General features: G+C 36.3%; 1 protein-coding gene across 1 annotated transcript in view; it reads right to left on the bottom strand.

Moving 5' to 3' along the window:
- Positions 1 to 404: 404 nt before the first annotated feature.
- C2H1orf141 (chromosome 2 C1orf141 homolog) overlaps positions 405 to 23,552 on the bottom strand; it is a 40,174-nt gene continuing 17,026 nt past the window's right edge. Inside the window, 5 exon segments of the mRNA XM_067712743.1 lie at positions 405 to 902; positions 905 to 1,325; positions 3,045 to 3,231; positions 4,752 to 4,824; positions 22,110 to 22,222. Of these exon segments, the coding sequence (XP_067568844.1) occupies positions 739 to 902; positions 905 to 1,325; positions 3,045 to 3,231; positions 4,752 to 4,824; positions 22,110 to 22,222 (958 nt within the window). The 3' untranslated portion in view covers positions 405 to 738.

Consider the following 23,552-nt stretch of genomic DNA (forward strand, 5'->3'; position numbering starts at 1 on the left):
AAGGTGAATTCCGTCTTTATAGTGTTTGGGTTCACGAGAAGTTAATGAGTAGATAAAATAGCAATATAATAATATATTTAGAACTTTTAATCCTTTAAGGATTTGCTGCCAAAATTATTTATCTTATTAAAGATAAATTATTCTTTTAAATTATTTAGCAATTCAGAAAAAAGTCAAAGTTATACTTGGTAAAGGCATTATATAGTAAAGAAGTTCCAATGTTTACTAACAAAAAGGTATTTGAAATTTTACAAAGTCTTTTAATTGCATGAATTGCTAATGTAATACTGGTTTCTAATGATTATCCAAAATGCTGCTACAACGATTAATTCCACATGCATCAAGTTAATGGTATATTTGTCTTGTTTGATATCCAATTATGGAGCAAGGTTATTGATGTTATTTGGCTTCCGACAGCAAATTTCCAGAGTCAGTCTGTGCCATTCTTGGTCCTGAATCTACTTTACTGTAGGAATGCTGATGATTGAGGGATCTAATTGAGATAAGAGAAATTCCTGAACTAGTTCCTCTTGTTGATCATTATTTCCTAATTTTGTCCTCTTATTTACTAAAAATAGTATACCACTGTTGGTTTGTAATTCCAATTTCTATACTTTGTTTTCTTCTACCATCCACTAGAACATTACCATTTAGACAAGGATTTCTTCTGTGATCTTGGAACTTTATTTGCTTCCTGTTACCCAAATTTTGCTGTATAAACAATATTTTATGAGGTGCTTAATTTTTACTTGACAAGTTTAACAAATCATCCAATGGTGTTACATTATTTATTTTATGGACTTTGAGTATATTTTTTGAAGGCTTTGAGCAATATTTGACAGGCGAGGCACTCAATTTGCTCATTGTTTTTACTGTAGAAAACGTTTTTTCAAATTTGCCGTTTTAGCACTCATTTCTTGAATAACAGTTTTATCAAGGAAACCCACAGATTTTTTTGTTAGGCTGGAAAAAGTCTGTGAAAAGTTATAAAGTTTATTCCAAGATACGTTTTCAAATATCTGCTTGCTAGTTTTCTTCCTTAGTTTATCATCTACAACTCTACGGCTTACTTCAAAAGATACTGCTTGTATAGCTTTCTTCTGTGTTGTAGGCAGAGTTCTTTTGGGTTTGGAAGGAGTAGTAAATTGACCTCTAGCTACAGATTTGAGCATTCCACAATTTCTTTCTAAAACAATATTTGATCTTTTATATGGGTAACCATTCCCATTTTCCATAGAATGGGGAGGAAGCCTGTTTTTTGTCAAAAGTAACATTTGTACATATCCAGTCTCATGGAAAATTATGGGATTTGTATCATTTTCTTCCTGTGGATTAAAGAAGAGAGTATTTGTCATCAGTCTATTGAGGCAAGAAGGCTATAATTTTTAAAACATGAAAATAAAATCGTAAAGTATTCTAGAAATGACTACATAGAAGTTTTTAATATAAACAATAATGGTATTTAAACATACAAAAAAGATGTCCTTGTATGTGACACACTTCTTTCTCTTGACACTCTGTTCAGATGTTAGGAGTAAAATCTGAACTTTTGGCCTCCTAAAACCCTTTTTGAAATAGAGTGAGATATAAAGTCTTTATGTTTGGTGTTGTCACTGGGAAATATGATAGTTGGTGGGATGGAACATTGTTCTGTCATTTCTTAGGTTTCCATGTCCAGAAATAAGCAGCATACCAAAAAATGGATTGAGTCAAAAATCAAAAGAAATATAACTGATTATAAGCCAAAATTACAGTCTGAGTATCCTAGTAAGTTCAGACAGTGGAAAATTTTCTTTAAAATAATTATATTCATTACTATACCCCAACATTTAGCACAATACTTAGTCCAATAAAAAGTGCTCAATATATATCTGTGGAATAAAATAGCCGAAGTAATAGATTGACTTAAAAATAGATTACTTTTATCACAGCAGTAGCAAAATCTGTTTGTATGAGCTACTCACTGAACTCTTTTCCACATTTCCATTGTAAGGAAAAAAGATTAACTCCACAGAAACTCATCAAATATGAGTAGAACTAGTATTTAGTCTGTAAACTTTAAGTCAATGATTGCTACTTTTCTTTTACAAATATAATTAATGAAGTAAGAAATTAGGATCATCTCATTGTATATTAGTGTCCTTAGTGTGAAAGGCATATTAATGCATACGATCACTGAAAAAATTACAAAAGATCTAGTTTTGCAATCCACTGGTGATGCCCATGTTACCTATTTAGTGATAGGAGTAGAGGTCTGTCAAATTTTTGGTCTGTCTAATCAATACCTTAGGGAATTTTCCACCTTCCGAGTCAAAGTACACTTAGGTAGAGGCAAAAACTCACTTTATCAGCCTCGCTTGAGGTTAGGGCGTACGTGTGTGACCTAGGCTCTGCCACTCAGACACACCTAAGACAGTCTTCAGTTCAGAAAAAGCAAGCATTTTGAAAAGTAGGCACTGTGAAAACTATTCTAGTGAGGATGGTGGTAGATATATCTAGCGGAAGGGCAGCACTGGCAAAGATCTTAGAAACAGTGTCCCCTGCCCAGAGTCAGAGTTGTAAACTTTTATCTGTGACAACAGCATGGGCCCCAGTGGAGCAACGTGGGGCTGTAACAGGGTTAGTCCTGATTGGAGAGCTTTCAAGCCAGATTGTCTCTCCAGCATCCCAGAGACTCTGAGCTACCAGATGGCCTTTGATAAATGTATTTTCTGGTTGAAATAGTTAAAATAGATTGATAGAAAAGTGAAACATAATCCAGTCATTAAAAAAATACCATCTTTATATTTCTTTTATAATCAAGAAAATTTGATAAATCGTTCTTTATAAAGAAAAACACAAAATTTTCAGCTGGTGCAGAGGAATCCCCAGATTTGGGGTGGAGGTTCTAAAAAGAACACTAAGAACTTGTGTTGTTGTCACTTCAGAATATGAAGCCAAGAGGGAAGGAGAATTTATCAAAGATTCTGGGCACTGGAGTATGACATTCCCACAAGGAGTAATAATACACATTTTTACTGAACAGTAGTAGATGTTTTTATTACCGTGTAAGAAGTTGCTGTCTTTGCTGGACTAATGTCGATTATCTTGGCATTTGACTTTTTCAGTTCATCCTCAAAGCACAAGGGGGGCAAGCTTTTCTTTCTTACTGAATACTCATTTAATTGATCATTTCTGATGGATTTATTGTCTTTTGTACTAAAATCATTCATCTCTGGAGGAGATTCTATTCTGAAAATGAACACAAGTTCAGCATAAATGTTTATAGGGCTGATTTCAGCTTGTCTGTTCTTGTCTGCCTTTCCCATTCCTCAACGTCATTACTGCTATAGAACAAACGTATGGACACCAAGGGGGGAAAGCGGGGGCATGGGGTGGGTGGGATGAATTGGGATTGACATATATACACTAATATGTATAAAATAGATAACTAATTAGAACCTGCTGTATAGCACAGGGAACTCCACTTCACTGCACAATAGAAACTAACACAACATTGTAAAACAGCTATACCCCAATTAAAAAAAAAAATCACTACTGCTAACATCTCCCTCAAACCCTCTGCCATACTTTCAACCTGACAAGACCATCCTTTCCTGCTTGGTTTGTGGAGGAAAATAGCAAAAGCAGGGGTGGAAGCAAGACCGTAGTATGTGTGCCTCTTTGGTTTTTGAGTGGAGAGGAAGTATATTATGTAGGTTGAGGAGAACAACAAAGGAAGAGAGATATATTTGCCACATCCTTTGTTGAGATTCTGGGATGAAAGTGCTTTGCAGGGCAGCTTCCTGCCAACACAGGGTGACCCTAGCTTTGTTATCAGGATGAAATGGTGTGGTTAGGCAGAGAGAGGATATAGTTTTCATTCCAGATCTCCCTTGGTCCACACGTGACATGGACACTGAGATTAGGCTTGCAACAAGCTTGTCATTGCAGGGGTGCAGTGACCCATAGCAAAGGCTTGACTTGGGTGAGGTATAAATAGACGGTCTAAGAAGAGATGAAGACATGACAAGAACTAAATGAGTTCTACCATACTAGTGATAGTTGAGAGTGGACCCTATCCAGGTTCAGAGAGAACAGACTATGTGTTCATGAAGCACAAATGTCAGTAGCCACAGAACATCTAGGAATGAGGTCAGCAGTACAAGGGCACTGACCAAGATCCCTGGCCAAGTACCTTTTCCTCAATGTCACAAAGTCCAGTGAGCCCCTCACTCATATACTAAGACACCATGGTAGAAAGAAACAGAAAGACTGTGTTAAGCCTAAAGAGGCTGTGCATTTTTACTCCAAACAAAGTTTAAAACACAATGGATTAATATGAAGTTTTTTCATTACACAGGGTTTGAGGATCTCATGAGAAGTATCAGAACTATATAAAAATAAAAAGCTACCTTTTTTTCACATCCATGTTGTAGTGTAATTAAATTTGTATCTACTATAAAAATGCAATTGTATTCTCTCCATTCATTTTTCATTGTCTTCCTCTCCATTTGACTGTGAACTTGCAGCAGATAGAGCATGTGCTCAAGGTCTGAATGTGACCTTGTGTCACATGTGTATGACCTTGTCTGAATGTGAATGTGACTAGCTGAGCAGTCTTAGAACGGTCATTGGATTGTAGTACGGGCCTAGATGTCCATAATAAGACAGAATAAATTCATTCTGGTCTACAAGAAAATAAAAGGCAGAACTCTTCTTCTTAGAAACATCTTTGAACAAAATAAAATAAAAAAAATTAAATAAATTACCTTTTATTAACTTAATCTTCTAAGTGACCAACCAAATCAAATGATCCCCTAGGTTTTTTTTTTTCAGTTTGAGCTGAAATTATAGAAGATTTTCACAAAAGACACATATATATTATGGCATTTAGAAAATACTTTGTATAAAATATTTTTCAATGTAAAATAACATGGAAAGTACTTGGTATTGTGCTTGATCTGTAGTAGCTATTCAGTAAAAACTTCTCTTTTTTTTTTGCAGTACGCGGGCCTCTCACTGTTGTGGCCTCTCCCGTTGTGGAGCACAGGCTCAGCAGCCATGGCTCACAGGCCTAGTTGCTCCGCGGCATGTGGGATCCTCCCAGACCGGGACACGAACCCATGTCCCCTGCATTGGCAGGCGGACTCTCAACCACTGCATCACCAGGGAAGCCCAGTAAAAACTTCTTAAGTGAACAAGATAGAACTGGAAAAGACTGAGATCAAGGATCTAATGTTTGGCTAACATAAAACTGGTCTTGGGGGATTTTTGTTGAAGAAAGGCATTCCCAAATCTCTCTAAAATGTAAAGTCATCATTAGCCAGTAGGAAGCCTCAAATGGTTAAACACTTGGTATGGAGAGAGGTCAGTTAGCACATGCCAAACAGACTTTGCCACCTGGCATGAATAAAGTGTCCAGGGCAGAACTCTTCCAAATATGCCTGCTGGCCACTCCAGCATTTCTCTACTTTCTTAAACATGTTCCCAGACACACATGCTGTTGGCAATAAATTCAGTTTTTTTCTTATCCTCAAGTAGTTTGTATCTTAGTGCAATGTTTCCCAACCTTTTCCACATAATGACAAACATATTAGTTAATAGTCTTTGTTCAGTACACTGAGATAAACACTTGAGAACACTTGTAGCCTGGCTACCATGGGGCCAACTCCACAGTTTTGAAGGTTGAAGGATCAGCATTTCAGCACACCTATAACCCTCTCTGAGCACAAAATTACCACAGTTTATTGGTTAGGAAGCTCTCCTCTAGAGAGAGGAAATAGTCAAAAGACAAACAAACCAACCAACAAAACATATATATAAAATAATTTCAACTACTTGTAAGTATTACAGAAAAATATAAACATAATACTTCACCTAAGGTGGCTATGGGAGACCTCTCTTAGAAGGGGATATTTGAGTTGAAATCTGAGAAAGGGAAGGAGACAGCCAGGTGAAGAGCTGGGGGAATAGCAAGTGTAAAGGTCTGAGTATGAAACCAGCTTGGAATGCTCACTGGAAGGCCAGTGTTGCTGGAGTGCAGTGATGAGGAGAGTGGAGTAAGATGAGATGAGACAGGTGTCAGGGGCCAAAACATATAAGGGCACACGTAGAACAGCCCGCCACTGCTATCAAGGAACATTTCAGAGAAGATGTGACATCTGAGTAGAACTTAAAGGATAATGCGTTAAAAAGAGGGTTGCCTACTTAAGAGTCTTTTTTCCCCCTGTTTTGCTAACAGAACTCCGATCCTATTCATTTTTCTCCAAGCAACCCTGTCCTCCAAGGGAGGCTGAGCGCCTTCCTAAATCAAGGGAATGAACCTGGAATAATCTAAGCCTGTGCTTTTCAAAATGTGAGCTACAACCCATCAATTTAGACAATAATCAATTTAGCATCTCCTGACCAACATTTTAAAAAGTAGAATAGAATAGAGTGTATCACATAGATCCTTAGTAACAATTGTTCAAAACACTAAAATACTGCAATCAATTTCAACTAACAGAAAGACAAATAATTAGGGGTCTATGAATCTGAATCTTCTGCTCCACAGATAGATAGATTGATAGATACATATAGATATTGATATAGATATCAATCATTGTGATATAAAAAGTATTTCATACTGTGGGTTGTGTTAAAAGCTGATAATGATTTACTGGTTTTTAGATATGAGTGTATGAAGCTATTCTAGCCAAAGAGACACCAGGGGAGGTCTGCTGGAGGGCTTTGGGGAGCATTTTCCTCATTCTTACAAAAGGGTCAAAGAGGGACTTCCCTGGTGGTCCAGTGATAAAGAATCTGCCTCACAATGTAGGGGACGCAGGTTCCATCCCTCGTCAGGGAACTAAGATCCCACATGCCACAGTGCAACTAAGCCCGTGTGCCACAGCTACTGAGCTTGCACACCTCGACTAGAGCCCGTGTGCTGCAAACTACAGAGCCCTTGAGCCCTGGAGCCTGTGCACCACAACTAGAGAGAGAAAACCCGCATACCACAACTAGAGAGAAGTCCACGCACCACAAGGAAGAGCCTGCATGCCGCAACGAAAGATCCCACATGCCTCAATGAAGATCCTGCGTTCCAACTAAGACCCCACGCAGCCAAAAATAATAAAATAAATCTTTAAAAGAAAAAAAGGGTCAAAGAGCTTTTCTCCTTTTCAGTGGGTGCTGTTACCAGTTATCTTCAATAGTGGTCACCATCTTGTACAGCAAGGCTAGGAGGACAAGCTAGTTGCTGAGACAGTAGAGGCAAGTTGAGGAAAGATGGAGAAGCTGGATATTTGATGGCATCATTAAACCCCTGAATTAACCTGGAGCTGCCTTACTGATGGACTTCTTGTTATTTGAGATTATAAATATCTTTTTTGTCTAAATCATATGTAGTTAGTTTTCTTTTAATTGCAGCTAAAAGTGTCCCAACTATTCAAGATGAATAGGAATCTATCAGGAGAAGTATGTTCTGAGCATAAAGAACAGAGTGGGTCAATCACACAGTAGTTGGAATAAACTGTTTGCTGTGATTAGACTCAGTATAAGCAAAGGACAGAATAGACGACTGGAAAGATATTATATGCCATACTAAGGAATCTAAGCTTTACCATTTTTGTTATAGAGTCTTCAGATGTTATTAAGTAGTGAAATAATGTGGTAATATGATTAGATACTGATATTCCTTGGCTAAAGATTTTCTTAATGCCTATATCTTGAAGTTAGATGCAGTTAATTTTCAGTTACTTCAATATAAACACACAATGTGTATACCTGTAAATAGAGTCTTTTTCATTCTTATAAGCATTAGACTGAATGCTGGGTACAGGAGAAAAGATTGTAGATCCCAATGTTCTTCTACGTTGTTGTTGTCTATGCTGTGAATACAGTTCATGGAAGGGTTTAGCATGTTCTTCCTAAACATAAAGAAAAGGGGAAACTATCTTAGAAATTATTTTTTCCATGTCTATATTGTAAATAATTTATACTTGATTATTCATATTTGGAATAGCTAATTATGATAACTAACAGCTGACTAGATCTTTAAATAATTTCAAATATAATGATTATTTAATCCTCAAAAAAAAATCCCTATGAAATAGATGTTATTACCACTTCTTAGATGAGGGAACATGTCTACAGAAATTTAAAAATTTGCCTATGCTCGCACTTTTTACTAAATTTTATTTAATTTGTCTCTAAAACTTAGCCATTATTCTCATATAAAATGTATTTCTCCAAATGCAGAGAAAGTCTAAAGTTTAAGTACTGAGAAAAAAAAGCCCTCTTGGTTTAAACAGAAACTTTACTGTCTCATACACAGAGCAGGTACAGCAGAATAGTTCTGAGTAAAGGGGGAGAAACTGGAAAAAAGTGATCCAGCTTTACCTAGTGTCTCAGATTGTCCCTGTATATTTCTATTTAAATATAATTATTTAGATACCCAAAATAAACATGCATATGTAAGTATAAACTGCGTAACTTGTGACTGTCCATCAACCAACCAAACAAATATTTGTTTAGTACCTACAATTTTTTTTCACACTAGGAACAGAATATGTTTCATTCTGGATAATATGAGATAAAAATTTTAAATATGACAAAAATCCAGGCCATAAAGAATTCACATTCTAAATATATATGATTAGCATACATGAGTCATTGGCAAATAATGTAATAAGATAATATCACTAAGAACCAAACCAATCAATACAATCTTTAAATGGGGAGGAGTTTAGAAGAGAGGGCTGGAATAGACAGGAAACACTTCATCAGTGAGGAAGAACTTAATGCTGGGATTTGGAGATAAGAACATATCAGGAGAGGCCAACAACATATGTCCAGGGTATTCATTAAGACAATCAACAGCATATTCAAAGCCAGGTGGGGCACGGAGCATTTATCATTTGTAGTGTATAAAGGGTAATTTTCAATAGTCAAGAAGGATGGTTGTGAGAGGGATAGACTATCGATGTCTTCAGAGTCAAACAGATAAACTTCAATGTAAAGAAAAATGGCCAAAATTGACTTGAGAAGAAGTAGAAAATTTGAGCATACCAAAAATTCTTAAAAGAAATGTAAAGAAGTTTCAAATAACTACCTTTAAAAAAGTAACCCAGCCCAAATAGATTTATACATAGGTTCTTTCAAATTTTTATGCAACAAACAATTCTTATGCAATATAATGTCAGTTAAATTAAAAAATAAATAACAACAAAGACTTTTCAGTTCTTTTCATAGCTGACATAGTCTTGACACCGAAGTCTGAAAAGATGCACCAGAAGAAGCCTACAAGCTAATTTCACATACGACTTCAGGTGATTTCACAAATTCAAAATAAAATACTACTCAACACTGTACTAATGGAACAATTTGTAATGGCCAAACAAAATTATCAAGAAATTAAAAGCTCCTGGGCTTCCCTGGTGGAGCAGTGGTTGAGAGTCTGCCTGCTGATGCAGGGGACACGGGTTCGTGTCCCGGTCCGGGAAGATCCCACATGCCTCAGAGTGGCTGGGCCCGTGAGCCATGGCCGCTGAGCCTGCGCATCCGGAGCCTGTGCTCCGCAATGGGAGAGGCCACAACAGTGAGAGGCCCGCGTACCGCAAAAAAAAATAAAAGAAATTAAAAGCTCCTAATAGTTCTAAGTTATTATAATTTATGTCCCAATAGATCAAAGGAGAAAAATAATGTAATTATTTTAATAGCTGTAATATTTAAAATACATTTGATAAATTCAGTAACCATCATTGATAAGAACTGTAATAAAACTAAAGAGAATACTTTCTTAATATGATAAAGAATATCTTAGCAAAATTTTAAAAATTATACCCATATAAAACCACTAACTAATATTATGGTTAATGACAATACACTAGTGTGTGGCATGACAATAGTGACACCTATCAGCACTATTATTTATAGATGTTTAGGAAATATTGAGCAATGCAGTAGGAAAAAATAAAGGAAGTAGTAAAAACTCTGGAAAATTCTTTTTCAATATGGCTGAGTAAGCCTCTATCAGAGCCACTCTCTCTCAGATAAAAACTATAAACTCTAGACAAAATACTCTAGAAAACACAAACACATACACACACACACAAGTTGCCTGAAGGTCCTGGAGAATGAACAAAAGCAGGTGACAAAGAAAAAGCATTGAAACTTGGAATTACTGACTTGCGTAGAGTGAAGTTTCTATTTTTATGGCTTTTAGTTTGAAGGCAGGCCAAAGTATAGGACATCTAAAACTCTGATAGAAAACTTAAGTTCTTTCTGGCCAGAAGAACCAGAGGAAAAAGTTCAGGCTGACCAAAACTTCTGGGAAATGAGAAGGGAATGATAGAAAGAAGAGTGCCAAAGATGATAGCCCCATCTTTTATGTATAAACCCTGTCCAAGTCTCTTGCTGACCCATGAACGATGCATGTTTAGGGAAAACTGCAAGCAGTGCAGCTAAGGATATAACAACTGAACTGAAATTTGAGCTGCTTCTATAGAGACAGAGTATATTTTGAGCCCAACCAAGTTAGCTGACTGCTAAACAGTAACATCATTACTCTTTGTAGGAATATAACAGACTCTGGAGTCTCCACATTATAACAGTTGTGGTGTCCAGGATAAATCCAACTTAACATGCAAAGACCAGGAAAATGAAACCTAGTCTCAACAGAGAAGGCTATCAATCAAAACCAACCTTGAAATGACCCAGATGTTGGAATTATCAGATTTTATGGCAGCTATTATAATTATGCTCAATGAAAAAAGTAAAATATGTTCACAGTGAATGAGAAAAAAGGAAATCTTAGAGAAATAGAAACTATTTTTAAAAATGGAAATTCTAGAACTGAAAATGTATAATACCTGAAGTAAAAAAACTCACTGGTTGACTTTAAAACAGAATGGAGACATCAGAGTAAAGAGTCAGGGAACTTTAATACAGACCAATAGAAGTTACCCAATATGAAAAAAGAGAGGAGAATTTTTGTTTTTTAGAGGGATTCAGAGACATATGTGTCCCTGTGAGAAAACAATAATGAAAAGTCTGAGCCTGCTCACCTACCCTGTGATCTCAGGCCACAAGTCTCTGGACAGGAGGCTGGCTGCTGTAGGAACTCAATAAATACTTGCTGAACTCAAAAAAGAAAAGTCTGATATATGTGTAACAAGAATCCCAGAAGGACAGGAAAGGTAGAATGGGGTAGAAAAATATTTAAATAAATAGTGGTGAGATGAAATATGATCTTAATTTGATGAAAGACATAAATTTATAAATTCCAGAAGCTTAATGAACCCTAAGCAGGATAATTAAGAAGAACACCATGCTTAAGCACATAATCAAACTGCTGAAAACCAAGTATGAGGAAAACATCTTTAAGCAGCCAGAGAAAAACAAGTTATACACACAGGGGAACAATTCAAAATACCCCTGATTTCTCATCAGAAACTATGGCGGTCAGAACTGTGAAGGCCAGTAGATGTTGGAACATCATCAATATGCTGAAAGGAAAAACAATTATCAGCCAAAGTTTTGTGTCAAGCAAAAATTTCCTTCAGAATATCCTTAAGACACTTTCAGGTAAAAGAAAACAGAGAATTTGTTGCCAGCAGACCTTCACTACAAAATATACTTGAGGGAGTTCTTCAGGATAAAGGGAAATGATACCAGATGGAAATATATCTTCAGGAAGTACTGAAGAGCATCAGATCTGGTTGTATTTGGTTGTTTTTTTACTCTGTTACTTTCTTTAAAACATATAGGAGTGTTGAAAGCAAAAATTATAATATTGTCTTATGGGGTTTATAGTAACACATGAAAACTATATTATGAAAGACAGGGTTAGTAAATGGTTTTATACAATTTAAAGGCTTCTAAATCTTTATGTGAAATAGTACAATTTTACTCTAAGTAGGCTTTGAAGAGTTGATGATGTATATTTTAATCCCTAAAGATACCACTAAAAAATCCAAACACAAAGAGGTACAGCTAAAAGTCAATAAATTAAAATGTTAAAAAATATTCAAATTATCCAAAAGAAGGCAGGAAAAGAAGAATGCATATATATGCATATATGTGCATTTGAACAGTGCTTGGCACACTCACGTACTACATAGATGTTTGCTATTATTATCATTCACCACAAGAAAAAAGAAAGGCAACTAGGAACTCCAGAAAAAGTACACAAGACAGTCAAGATCTAAATATAAGGGAAATTAATATATGGCATTATTTTTTAGTAACTGATGGAGAATAAGAAAAGAGCGCCTATTGTTTTTACACTGCACCCCTTGAGAAGAAACATAGTCCTAGCACACTACTTTGTTCTACAATAAACAATTATTTACAAAAATGTAATAATATAAATGCTGTTTAAAGCATTTTTAGCTTTAGAATTAATCTACAGACAAAACATAAAGGTTTAATCAGAGTTACAAAGTGAGTATAATCATTGACCTCAAAAGTGTAAAAATAAAGATATACTTGACCTAGGGAAGAAGATGTGGAGGAAAGGCTAAAACTGTTAAGATCTTTCATCTTAAGTAAAGAGGAATCAGGAGTTAGTGATTAAAGTTGATAGGAAAGAAAAAAGTATTTAGATATATTATTTCAATGTTAAAACAGAAAAAGCAGAAAAGTAACTATCAAAGATACAGAAGAGGGGGCTTCCCTGGTGGCACAGTGGTTGAGAGTCCGCCTGCCGATGCAGGGGACACGGGTTTGTGGCCCGGTCCGGGAGGATCCCACATGCCGCGGAGCGGCTGGGCCCGTGAGCCATGGCCGCTGAGCCTGTGCGTCTGGAGCCTGTGCTCCGCAATGGGAGAGGCCACAACAGTGAGAAGCCCGCGTACAGCCAAAAAAAAAAAAAGATACAGAAGAGGAAAGAGGGAGAGAAGTGAGATGTAGTGTAAATAAACTAATTCAAATCTTTGTTTTTGATTATGCAGTAGATAATGCTTAAAGTTGATAAATAAAAAATTAGCAGTAGAAGCTCATTCTTTAGAATTATAGAGTTAATCATAAGAGGAATTGAAACCCCAAAAGGTTAAACATGGTTGCTTCTGAAAAGAGGAAATTAGAACAGGAAGAACGGGTGCAAGGGCTTTGTGTTCTTATTAGCCTTTCTGTATTATTTAATTTAAAAAGGCATATGTATATATTAATTTGTTTTTTAAAAATTAAAATGTTTTATATAAGATGCTAGTAAATTTATTATGATGAGTAATCTTATGATGAAGTTACAATATATTTATATTTCTTGGGAGATTTTTATTAAACACAAACCTATTTAAAACATGTAGATGAGGATAAAACTAATAAGCCAGACAGTGTATTTTGTCAATATTTTTAAAAAGTATAAAAGGTATAAATTTGCAATAAAATGATAACATGTTATTAATTATGGTGCAAAGTATGTATTTCTTCATGTTTCATTCTCCAGATTAGCAATAAACAGGGTTAATAATAAGTAAATCAAGTGAGAGAGTGTCATGGACTTACAAGTACTACCAAATATAAAATAGATAGCTAGTGGGAAGCGGCCACATAGCACAGGGAGATCAGCTTGGTGCTTTGTGATCACCTAGAGGGGTGGGATAGGGAGGGTGGGAGGGAGCCGCAAGAGGGAGGAGGTATGAGGATATATGTATATGTATAGCTGATTCACTTTGTTCTAAACCAGAAACTAACACACCACTGTAAAACAATTATACTCCAATAAAGATGTTAAAAAAGAAAGAAAGAAAGAAAGAAAGAGCCTGCTGAGAAGAGGGGAAGGAGGTCCAGCACTTCAGCTGCCATCTTGCCACAGAGTGGAAAACCAAGGCAGGAAACCATTGTTGAGAGATGGAGACTGACCCATGATGGCATCATATCAGCCCCTGGATCCAGCTATGCCTGAAGATAGACAGCCCTGGACATTTCATGTACATGAGCCGATAAATTGCCTTTTGTGTTTAATAAATAAATAAATATAATAATAATAAGAAGAAGAAGTAAATTAACACCTAAGAGACTCTCTTAAATGACTTCCCTTTGCTGATTCTCTGTATTAATTTCTCTCTCTAGTCTCCTAGATAAAACCTCCTGAATAATATCCAGGCATGCTCAATGGTCAAGGCTGGTTGGTCACTTTTCAGGATGCCCATGTACCTCTGCTCAGGTTGTTAGCAAGAGTCAATAGTTCTGGTGCTACAGACATAGAGAACAGACTTGGGGTTGCCAAGAGGGAGAGGTGTGGGGGAGGGATGGATTAGGAGTTTAGGATTAGCAGATGCAAACTATTATATGTAGAATGGATAAACAACAAGGTCTTACTGCATAGTACTGAGAACTATATTCAATATCTTGTGATAAACCATAATGCAAAAGAATATGAAAGAATGTATATATATGTATAACTGAATCATTTTGCTATACAGCAGAAATGAACACAACATTGTAAATCAACTATACTTCAATAAAATAAAATTTTTAAGAATGTTTCCAATAGTATTGGTGCTAAACCTGTTATAATCATTGTTATTGTAATTATGTGAGTTAAATAACTATAACCAAAATGGTCTTGGGGCTTCCCTGGTGGCGCAGTGGTTGAGAGTCCGCCTGCCGATGCAGGGTAAACGGGTTCGTGCCATGGTCCGGGAAGATCCCACGTGCCGCGGAGCGGCTGGGCCCGTGAGCCGTGGCCGCTGAGCCTGCGCGTCCGGAGCCTGTGCTCCGCAATGGGAGAGGCCACAACAGTGAGAGGCCCGTGAACCGCAGAAAGAAAAAAAAATGGTCTTGGCTACACATCAAAAGATTAACAAATGGATGTATATTTTTATATTCTAAATTAAAATAAAATATTTAAATTATGCACATATAATTTTCTATGAGGCCCTGTCTTAACTTTGATAACTTTATGATAACATTCAATAAATAATTTCCACTGTATTGCCTGTCCAACAGATAACATATTATTTTCTCTATTATTGCCATATATAAAGTTTTGCATAATATCAGAGATGAAATCACTTTAAAATTTTATGCTTCTGAATCCTAAAATTCATTTGAATTTGGGATTTGTAGAAAAATATATAAAACTATTAGGGATAATCTGGATTTCTATTAAATAATTGTAAGCATGCAAATTAAACCTACCTCAGTTGTATCCTTAAGATAATGAAAAGATCTAATAGATCTTGATTTTAGATATTCTTCTACTGGCTCTAAAGAAAGAAATCCAAACATAAATGATATTTCTATACTGTTAGACTACTTCTAATTTAACTCAACAAACCATTTTCTCTACTTGTAAACTTTTTAGAAATGTAGTTTGTTAGAGCTAAATATATTCTAGAATAATTTGCTTTTAAAAAGAATTTCTATTAACAGAATATAACATTCAATTACTATTGTACAATAAAGCTGTGTTTTCTTAGAAAAAAAGATTTCTAAATAAAACAGAATCATACTTGATAGTCAAATAAATCTTCTCATTAATTCCTTTGAAAAGAGAAAGATTCCCCTCAACCTGAATCCCCCATCTCCAATTATGAGTTTTACTAATTTGTATTATCATTTAATGGATTTTTTTTTTTAAGTAGGTATAATGTATGGTCAAGCATGCAGACTTTGGATGTAGGTAGCCTGGGAACAAAAACTACTTTTCTGTTTGTGAGTTATGTAGCTTTAGGAAAATCGTTTAACCCCTCTGAGCTTTAGCTTCCCCATCTGTTAAGTGGAAATAATAGTACTTATGTAACAGGGATGCTGTGAGGATTAAATGAGATAATAGATGTAACAAACTTACATCTGGTATTCCTTCAATCAACAGTTATTTGTTGATCACCTGCAATGTGCCAGGCCAGTGCCTGGTGTTGGACTCTGGAATTGTGATTTCTGCCCAATGATGCACACATTTTATTGGATAGTACAGAAAAGAACTAAGTAAAGAAACAAAGGAGTGAACAATTATAAATTGAGATGCATGCCGTGACAGACATAGACAGATTTTGGTGAGGGACAGCATGAGAGGGAGGTATAATTTAGATAGGGTAGTTGCTAGGGATTGAATGTTTGTGTCTCTCCCACAATTCATATGTTGAAGCTCTAATTTTCAGTGTGGTGGTTTTGGGAGGTGGGCTTTGGGGAGGTAATTAGGTTTAGGTGAGGTGATAAGGGTAGAATGTCCATGATGAGAATAATGCTCTCTCCGCCATGTGAGAATAAAGTAAGAAGGTGGCTGTCTGCAAACGAAGAAGACTCTCAACAGAACCTGATCCTACTGATCTCAGGCTTCCAGCCTCCAGTGAGAACTGTGAGAAATAAATATTTGTTGTTTAAGCCACCCAGTTTATAGTACTTTGTTATAGCAGCCTGAATAAGAGAGAAATTGGGACTGAGAGGTGGGGTGCTGCTGTAACAAATACCTAAAAATATAAAAGAACCTTTGGAACTGGGTAGTGGGTAGAGGCCGAAAGAGTTGTGAGGTGCATGCTAGAAAAAGCTAATATGGCCATGAAGAGATTTTAAAGGCAATTCTGGTGAGAACTCAGAAAGAAAGAGGAGAGCCATTGAGGAAGCTTTCATTTTCACTGAGAATACATGAATAACCATATGCAGAAATGTTGGTAGAAATACGGATGTTAAGGCCATTCTGATGAGGTCTCAGACAGAAATGGGGAACACGCTATTGGACAATGGAGCAAAGGTGATCCTCATTATAAAGTGGCAAAGAACTTGGCTGACTTGTGTTTGTGTTCTGGTTTTGTTGTAGAAGGTAGAACTTGTGAGTGATGAAATTGGATAGTTAGCTGAGATTTCTAAGCAAAGTGTTAAAGAAGAGGCTTGATTTCTCCTGACTGCTTGTAGTAAAAATGCAAGACGAGAGAAATGAATTGAAGACAAAATTGTTAAGCAAAATGGAACCAGAACTTAAGAATTTAGAAAATTCTCATATTACAATAACTGAGAAAGCACGTTCAAAAGAGAACACTAAGGCTGTGGTGCACTGACCATCTGATAAGGAGATAAGGAGATTGGTATGGGTGTGAAACATGGACCTAATCAGCCATCCCAGGAGAGACACTGCCAGTTTGAAGTGAAGGGGATAGAGACAGGATAAAATGAAGGAAGGCTGTCGGACTTCTTGGGTTTTACAGGATAGGACCACAGAGCTATGCACTGCAAACATGCTATTCCTCAAGACAAGGGAAGAATGACCATGAAGGTGACTCAAAGATCATCAGGCCTGCCTCAGTATCAAAATCAGAGGCCACTGCTTCAGTTTCTGCCTATGGAGCCCTTGGGGTTGGGCCAACACTCTCACTAGATAGTCCTGGGGATGAAATCCTGGCCTAGCAGAGTCCCAGTGGGGAAGTGGGGGAGATGTGACCCCCCCACTCAGCAGAGTTGTGAGAGCAGGACCTCTGCCCCAGTGGGTCAGGAAGGCAGAGCATCAAGCCAAAGAGGATTATCCTTGAGCTTTAAGATCTCATGAAGTTTGTCTTAGTAGGTTTTAAACTTCCTTGGGACCCATTACTCCATTCTTCTTTCCTATTTCTCCCTTTTGGAATGAGAATGTCTATCTTATTCCTGTCCCAACTGTATTTTGGAAGCACACAATTTGTTTGATTCCACAGGTTCAAGCTGGAGAGGAATTTTGCCTCAGGATCAATCATACCTTGAGTCTCACCATAGCTGATTTAGATGATATTTAGGTAAGACTTTGGACTTTAGTGATAACATAAAACTCAGTACAGCAGGAAAATAATTAACATGTTCTAGGATTCCTTTATTGTCCAGAAGGAGGGTAACAATATACTTTGAAAGGATGAATATTGTAATTTCTAGGGTAATCATTTAAAGAATAGAAACAGAATGCATGACTACCAAATTAGTAAAGGGGAAAAGTTTAAATTTTAAAAAGTCAATCCTAAATAAGACATAAGAGGACAGAAGAAGAAACACAGAATCAACAGGAGAGAAAGAACAAAATAAGATGGCAGATTTAAATCCAAAGATATAAGTAGTTACATTAAGTATAAATGGACTAAATGCTCCATTTCAAAGACAAAGATTACAGAGTAGATTTAAAAATCTAACAATTTGATATTTACAAGAGATAAGACTCTTATGTAAGAGATCATAATGTTACAGAAATGTGGCAACAAGATGATGGAAAAAGATATACCATGTAAATGTTAGCCAAAAGAAAGCTGGGGTAACTACAGTAATACTGGATAATAAAACAATCACTTTGTAATTAAAAAGGGTTCAATTCACTAGAAATATATAATAATTCTAAAATTTTATGCAATTAATAACACAGCCTAAACTATATTAAAGATCTGTAAAGCAAAATTTGATAATTCTACAAGGAAAAAAATAAATGAGTCTGAAATTTCTCAGCAATTGACAGAATAAGCAAGCAGAGAAATAAAAAAGGATATAGAAGAGTTGAAAAACAATGAAGAAATTTGACCTAAAAGACATATGTAGAACACTGCACCCAACAGCTGCGGAATATACTTTATTTTCAAGCACATACTGAACATTTACAACAATCGACCATACACTGGGTGAAAATACAAGCGTTAACTAATTACAAAGGACTGAAATCCTATGGATTACATCCTCAAACTACAATGTAATTGTGCTAAAAATTTATAACCAAAAGATAATTAGAAAAGTCCAATATATTTTGAATTAAGACATAAACTCCCAAATAACCAATGTGTCAGAAGAAGTAATCATAATGGAAAACAGAAAATAACCATGATACTCTTGAAGAACAAGGTGGGAAGACTTGCTCTACCAGATATCAAGGGTTATTTTAAGCTACAGAAATTAATGTTGTTTGGTATTGATATTGAAATGGATAAATAATATAATGAAACATAATAAGAACTCCAGAACAAAGAGCCCAGAGTATTAGGGAAAGAATAGCCTTTTTTTTTTTTTTTTTTTTTTTTTTTTTGCGGTACATGGGCCTCTCACTGTTGTGGCCTCTCCCGTTGCGGAGCACAGGCTCCAGACGCGCAGGCTCAGTGGCCATGGCTCACGGGCCCAGCCGCTCTGCGGCATGTGGGATCTTCCCGGACCGGGGCACGAACCTGTGTCCCCTGCATCAGCAGGCAGACTCCCAACCACTGCACCACCAGGGAAGCCCAAGAATAGCCTTTTTAATACCACACTGGGATAGCTGGGTATTCACATGAACAAAAACTAAACTTGACTCTTACCTCACTCAAAATGTAATTCCAGGTAGACTTTAGACCTAAAGGTAAAAAGAAGAACTAAAATCTTTTGCAAGATAAATAGAAAAAGATATTCATGACCACAGAGTAGGAAAAGATTTCTTAGATATGGTACAAAAAGTACTTATCAAATAAGAAAAGATTTGGTATATTTGACCTTATTAAAGTGGAAGAATTTTTGTTCATCAAAAAGACACCATAAAGAGAGTGAAAAGAAAACCCATAGAAAAGGGGAAGATATTCACAACACGCCAAACCAACAAAGAACTAATAAAAAGAATATATTTAAAAATCAACAAGAAAAGGATAAAAAACTAATTTTAAAATAAGGTAAAACTTGGATGATTTCCAAAAGTATAAATCCAATTTGTCAATAGTCTATGAAAAAGTTCTCAAACCTATTAGTAATCACAGAAATGCAAATTAAACCATAATGATATATTATTATATACCCAGTAGATTGCTAAAATGGAAAACTGACAATTCCAAGTGTTAGGAAGCAGGACAAAAAGAACCCTCACAAATCTGATGGGAGCATAAATTGGTAAAAACACTTTGGAAAGTTGACATTATCTATTATAGTTGAAGGTAAGCATCCCCGGTAATGTAAATGCTGGATATACACTCTCAAGAGACTTTTACACAGATGCAGCAGGATGCCTAAACAAAAATATTCATTTCAGCATTGCAATGACTGACAAACTAAAAACCCTAAATTTCAAGAGTAGTACAAAGCGTGATATATTCATGCAATGGAATACTTAACAGCAATGAAAATGAAGCAACTACACCTCCACAGCACAATATGAGTGAATCTTACAAACAATGCTAAGAAAAAAATAAATAAATAAATGCATACAGCATGATTACATTCATATACAGTGAAAAGCAAGCAAACTAAACAATATTCTTTAGAGATGCAAATAATAGATGGTAAAAATGTAAAGAAAAGTAAGGAAGTGATTACCACAGAAATCAGGACAGTAGTAACTCCCAGGGACAAGGAAGGGAGAGGTGATTTGGGAAAGGTCAAGTGGTGACGTTGGCAATGCTCTATTTCTTGATGTGCAATATGGTTATATAGGTGTTTTTTTAATAATTGGTTATTATACTGTACATTTTATGCTATATTCACTTTTCATAATGTATGTTATTTCATAATTTTAAATGGTTTAATAAAAATGGAAAGTGATTATAAAGAGGGCAAGAATGAAAGAAGAAATACCTGTCGGCAAGCTACTATAGTTGACACACAAAGATGATGATGATTTGGATTAGGGTGGTGACAGCAGATATGGTGAAAATAGATTAATTCAAGATGAATTAGCATGAAAAGAGCTTGTTGACATATTGAACTTTGGGGAGGAGGGAAAGGAGAGATCAAGGATTGCTTCTAGGTTTTAGACTTGAGCCAGTTGGAGTAAATTGGTCCAATGTACTGAGAATGGAATGCTGTTGTGGGGAGGGGATGGGAGAGAAAGTTTGAGAGGATGGCTAGGATAGGGAATCATGAGACCAGTTCTGGATATTAGGTTTAAGATGTAATGAGAAGTTTGAGTGGAGATATCAAATAGGTAGTTCAGTGTAGGTACCTGCCCTTCAGAGGATTAGTCTGGATTGAGATATAAATGAAGGATTTAACGATATCTCTACGGTATTTTAAACCATAGAGATTTAAAATACAGTTGGGTGATCTAATCTGTAAGACTGGATTAGATCACCCAAGGAGAAAGAATGTAGAAGCAGAGGCAGGCTCAGGATTGAGCTCTGAGCAAATACAGTATTTTAAGGATGGAGAAGAGAAATTAAAAAGAGAGACTGAGAAAGGGTGAGATAGCAGAAAAACAGAGTTTTAAGCAGAAGGGAGTGATCAACTAACTATAGTGGGACTGAGAGGTGGCAGAAAAATATCCTTTGGATTTAGCAACATGGAGATCACTGGTACTCTTAATCAGTGTAACTTCAGTAGAGTGGTGGAGGCAAGACCAATTTGGAGTAGGCTGAAGTTTGAACAAAAGTTGACAGAGTGGGCTTCCCTGGTGGCGCAGTGGTTGAGAGTCTGCCTGCCGATGCAGGGTACACGGGTTCGCGGCCCAGTCCGGGAAAATCCCACATGCCGCAGAGTGGCTGGGCCCGTGAGCCATGGCCGCTGAGCCTGTGCGTCTGGAGCCTGTGCTCCGCAACGGGAGAGGCCACAACAGTGAGAGGCCCATGTACCGCAAAAAAAAAAAAAAAAAAAAAAAATGTTGAGGGAGTAGAGACAGTATATGTAAACAAATCTTTTGAGGAATTAGATTACGAAGAGTCACAGAAATGAGGCAATATGGGGCAATGTGGATTCAAGGAGCCTCAGTCAGGGCTGTTGATGAGCATGACACAATTAGATGGGTTTTTTGATAATGCCAGGGAAAGAAAAACAAAGACAACATAAAACACTCAAATTTTCTGAGGCTCTATAACGCTGTATCCTAGCTCACAGATTCCTGAAGTTTCTAGGAAAGTGAGTTCCTTTACAGTCCCTGTAAAGTAAATTTCTACTAAGTAAGATGTACAAGCTTGAGTGATTTTTTTAAAACAATTACAAGAAAACTCAGGGTTGAGCTGAAAGGAAATCCAGAGATTTTCTTTCCGGAAAAGTAAACATAAAAATATATTCTTAATTTGTGAATTGTACAAATGTCTATTCTGACATTTATCATCTCTTTCTCTTAGGAAATTCTTCTTTATAGCTCACTGACATCTTTCACACTTCAGTTATAACCCATAGGCTTTCAAGCAAATGCTTTCAACAGAAACATCAAATTATAAGAACTTATAAGACAAACATTAATAAATAATAAAGTATTTAATAAAAGAACTTCATTAATACATCAAAACAGAGATAAATATACAAAGCATTACCTATTGACTTGATTTCTTGAATTTTTATTTTTGTTGGTGCAAAGTGTGGTCTTAAATTTGACTTTTCAAAATCACTCTTTTTAGATTCAGGCATATTTTTGAAGGAGACATATCTGAAAGAAATAAAATTAATCTAAATTAAAATAATCAGAAAATTTACAAAACTAATCTAAAAAATAAATTTGGAGAAATGTGGTCAAGTCCCAGTTATATAGATTTGAATGTTATTGTTTTAATATATTATAGTACAAAGTGTAAAAGATTGGGACTGATTAAGCAGGAGCTAAAAATATTAGTGGCAATCACTGGAAACAGAGAGAGAAAAGTGCTGTTGTCATAGAATTGAGGGCACTCAGGAAACTATTGTTCACAAGCTAATTAACACTTTTAGAAAACTACATTGGAAATTTGTTAAATGAGATACTGGGGACATTGCCAAGCCTAGTCATAGTGGTGGTTTATGCAGTTAGGGTCAGCTCAGATTCCAGAATAGTATACCAGATAGGATCACAGAATCCATTTACTGTAAACAGAAATTTTTCTCCACTAAATTCTTTAACTGACTATTGAGGGTATGTAATTATAATAATTATATAATTTATGATATTTCTGACCTCTAAATGCTATGACTCAGACTTCAGACACTCACCTTTAGTTTATGTCATCCAGTCTCCCACCTTTTATTATCTGTAGGTTGATGTCCTCCAGATTTATAGTACAGACCCCAAACTCTTCCCTGAGCTCCAGATTTACATATCCCACTGCTACATGATTTCTGCAGTTAGATATATCATGGGAATTTCAAACATATTCAAAACCAAATGTTTGCTTCCACTTCCTTTCCAATCTGTTCCTTCCCCAGGTTTTCTCATTTCCATTCAGCCAGAGGCTTAGGCCAAAAACTCTGCAATCATCTTTGACTTTTCTTTCTCTCGTTCCCCATATCTCGTTCCCGATATCTCAGCACATCTCATTGGACCTTTCTTTGAAATACATTCCAAATCCAACCACTTCTTTCCTCATCACATCTACCCTAGTCCAAGGCCCCTTCATCTCTCATCTGAACTACTTCTCTACATCCCTCGTCTTCTTCTATCTGCTCTCTCTGCTATCACTCTTGTGCCCAGCAGTATTTTCCCAATGCAACCATGGTGGCACCTGTAAAATATAAATGAGACTGTCATTTCCCTTCAACTGTTTCTTGTCACACTGAATGAAATTCACAATTCTCATTGTAAGACAGAAACTTTCCTCCCAATTCTTGTATTTCCAAGTAGAGGAGCTTCCATTAAATGCCCCTCCAGGCCTCTCTCTGTGCGTCCCTTTACCCCTCTCCTCCACATGGAAGCAGAGTGAGTTTTTTGGCTGTTTGGCTTAAGGAAAGGAACTTATGCTCCCACGTAAGTACCTTGGCCCTTGCTCTCCCCTCTGCCTGTAATATTC

The sequence above is a fragment of the Pseudorca crassidens genome, chromosome 2 (assembly GCF_039906515.1).
Source record: "Pseudorca crassidens isolate mPseCra1 chromosome 2, mPseCra1.hap1, whole genome shotgun sequence".
In the NCBI taxonomy this organism is placed as follows: Eukaryota; Metazoa; Chordata; class Mammalia; order Artiodactyla; family Delphinidae; genus Pseudorca; species Pseudorca crassidens.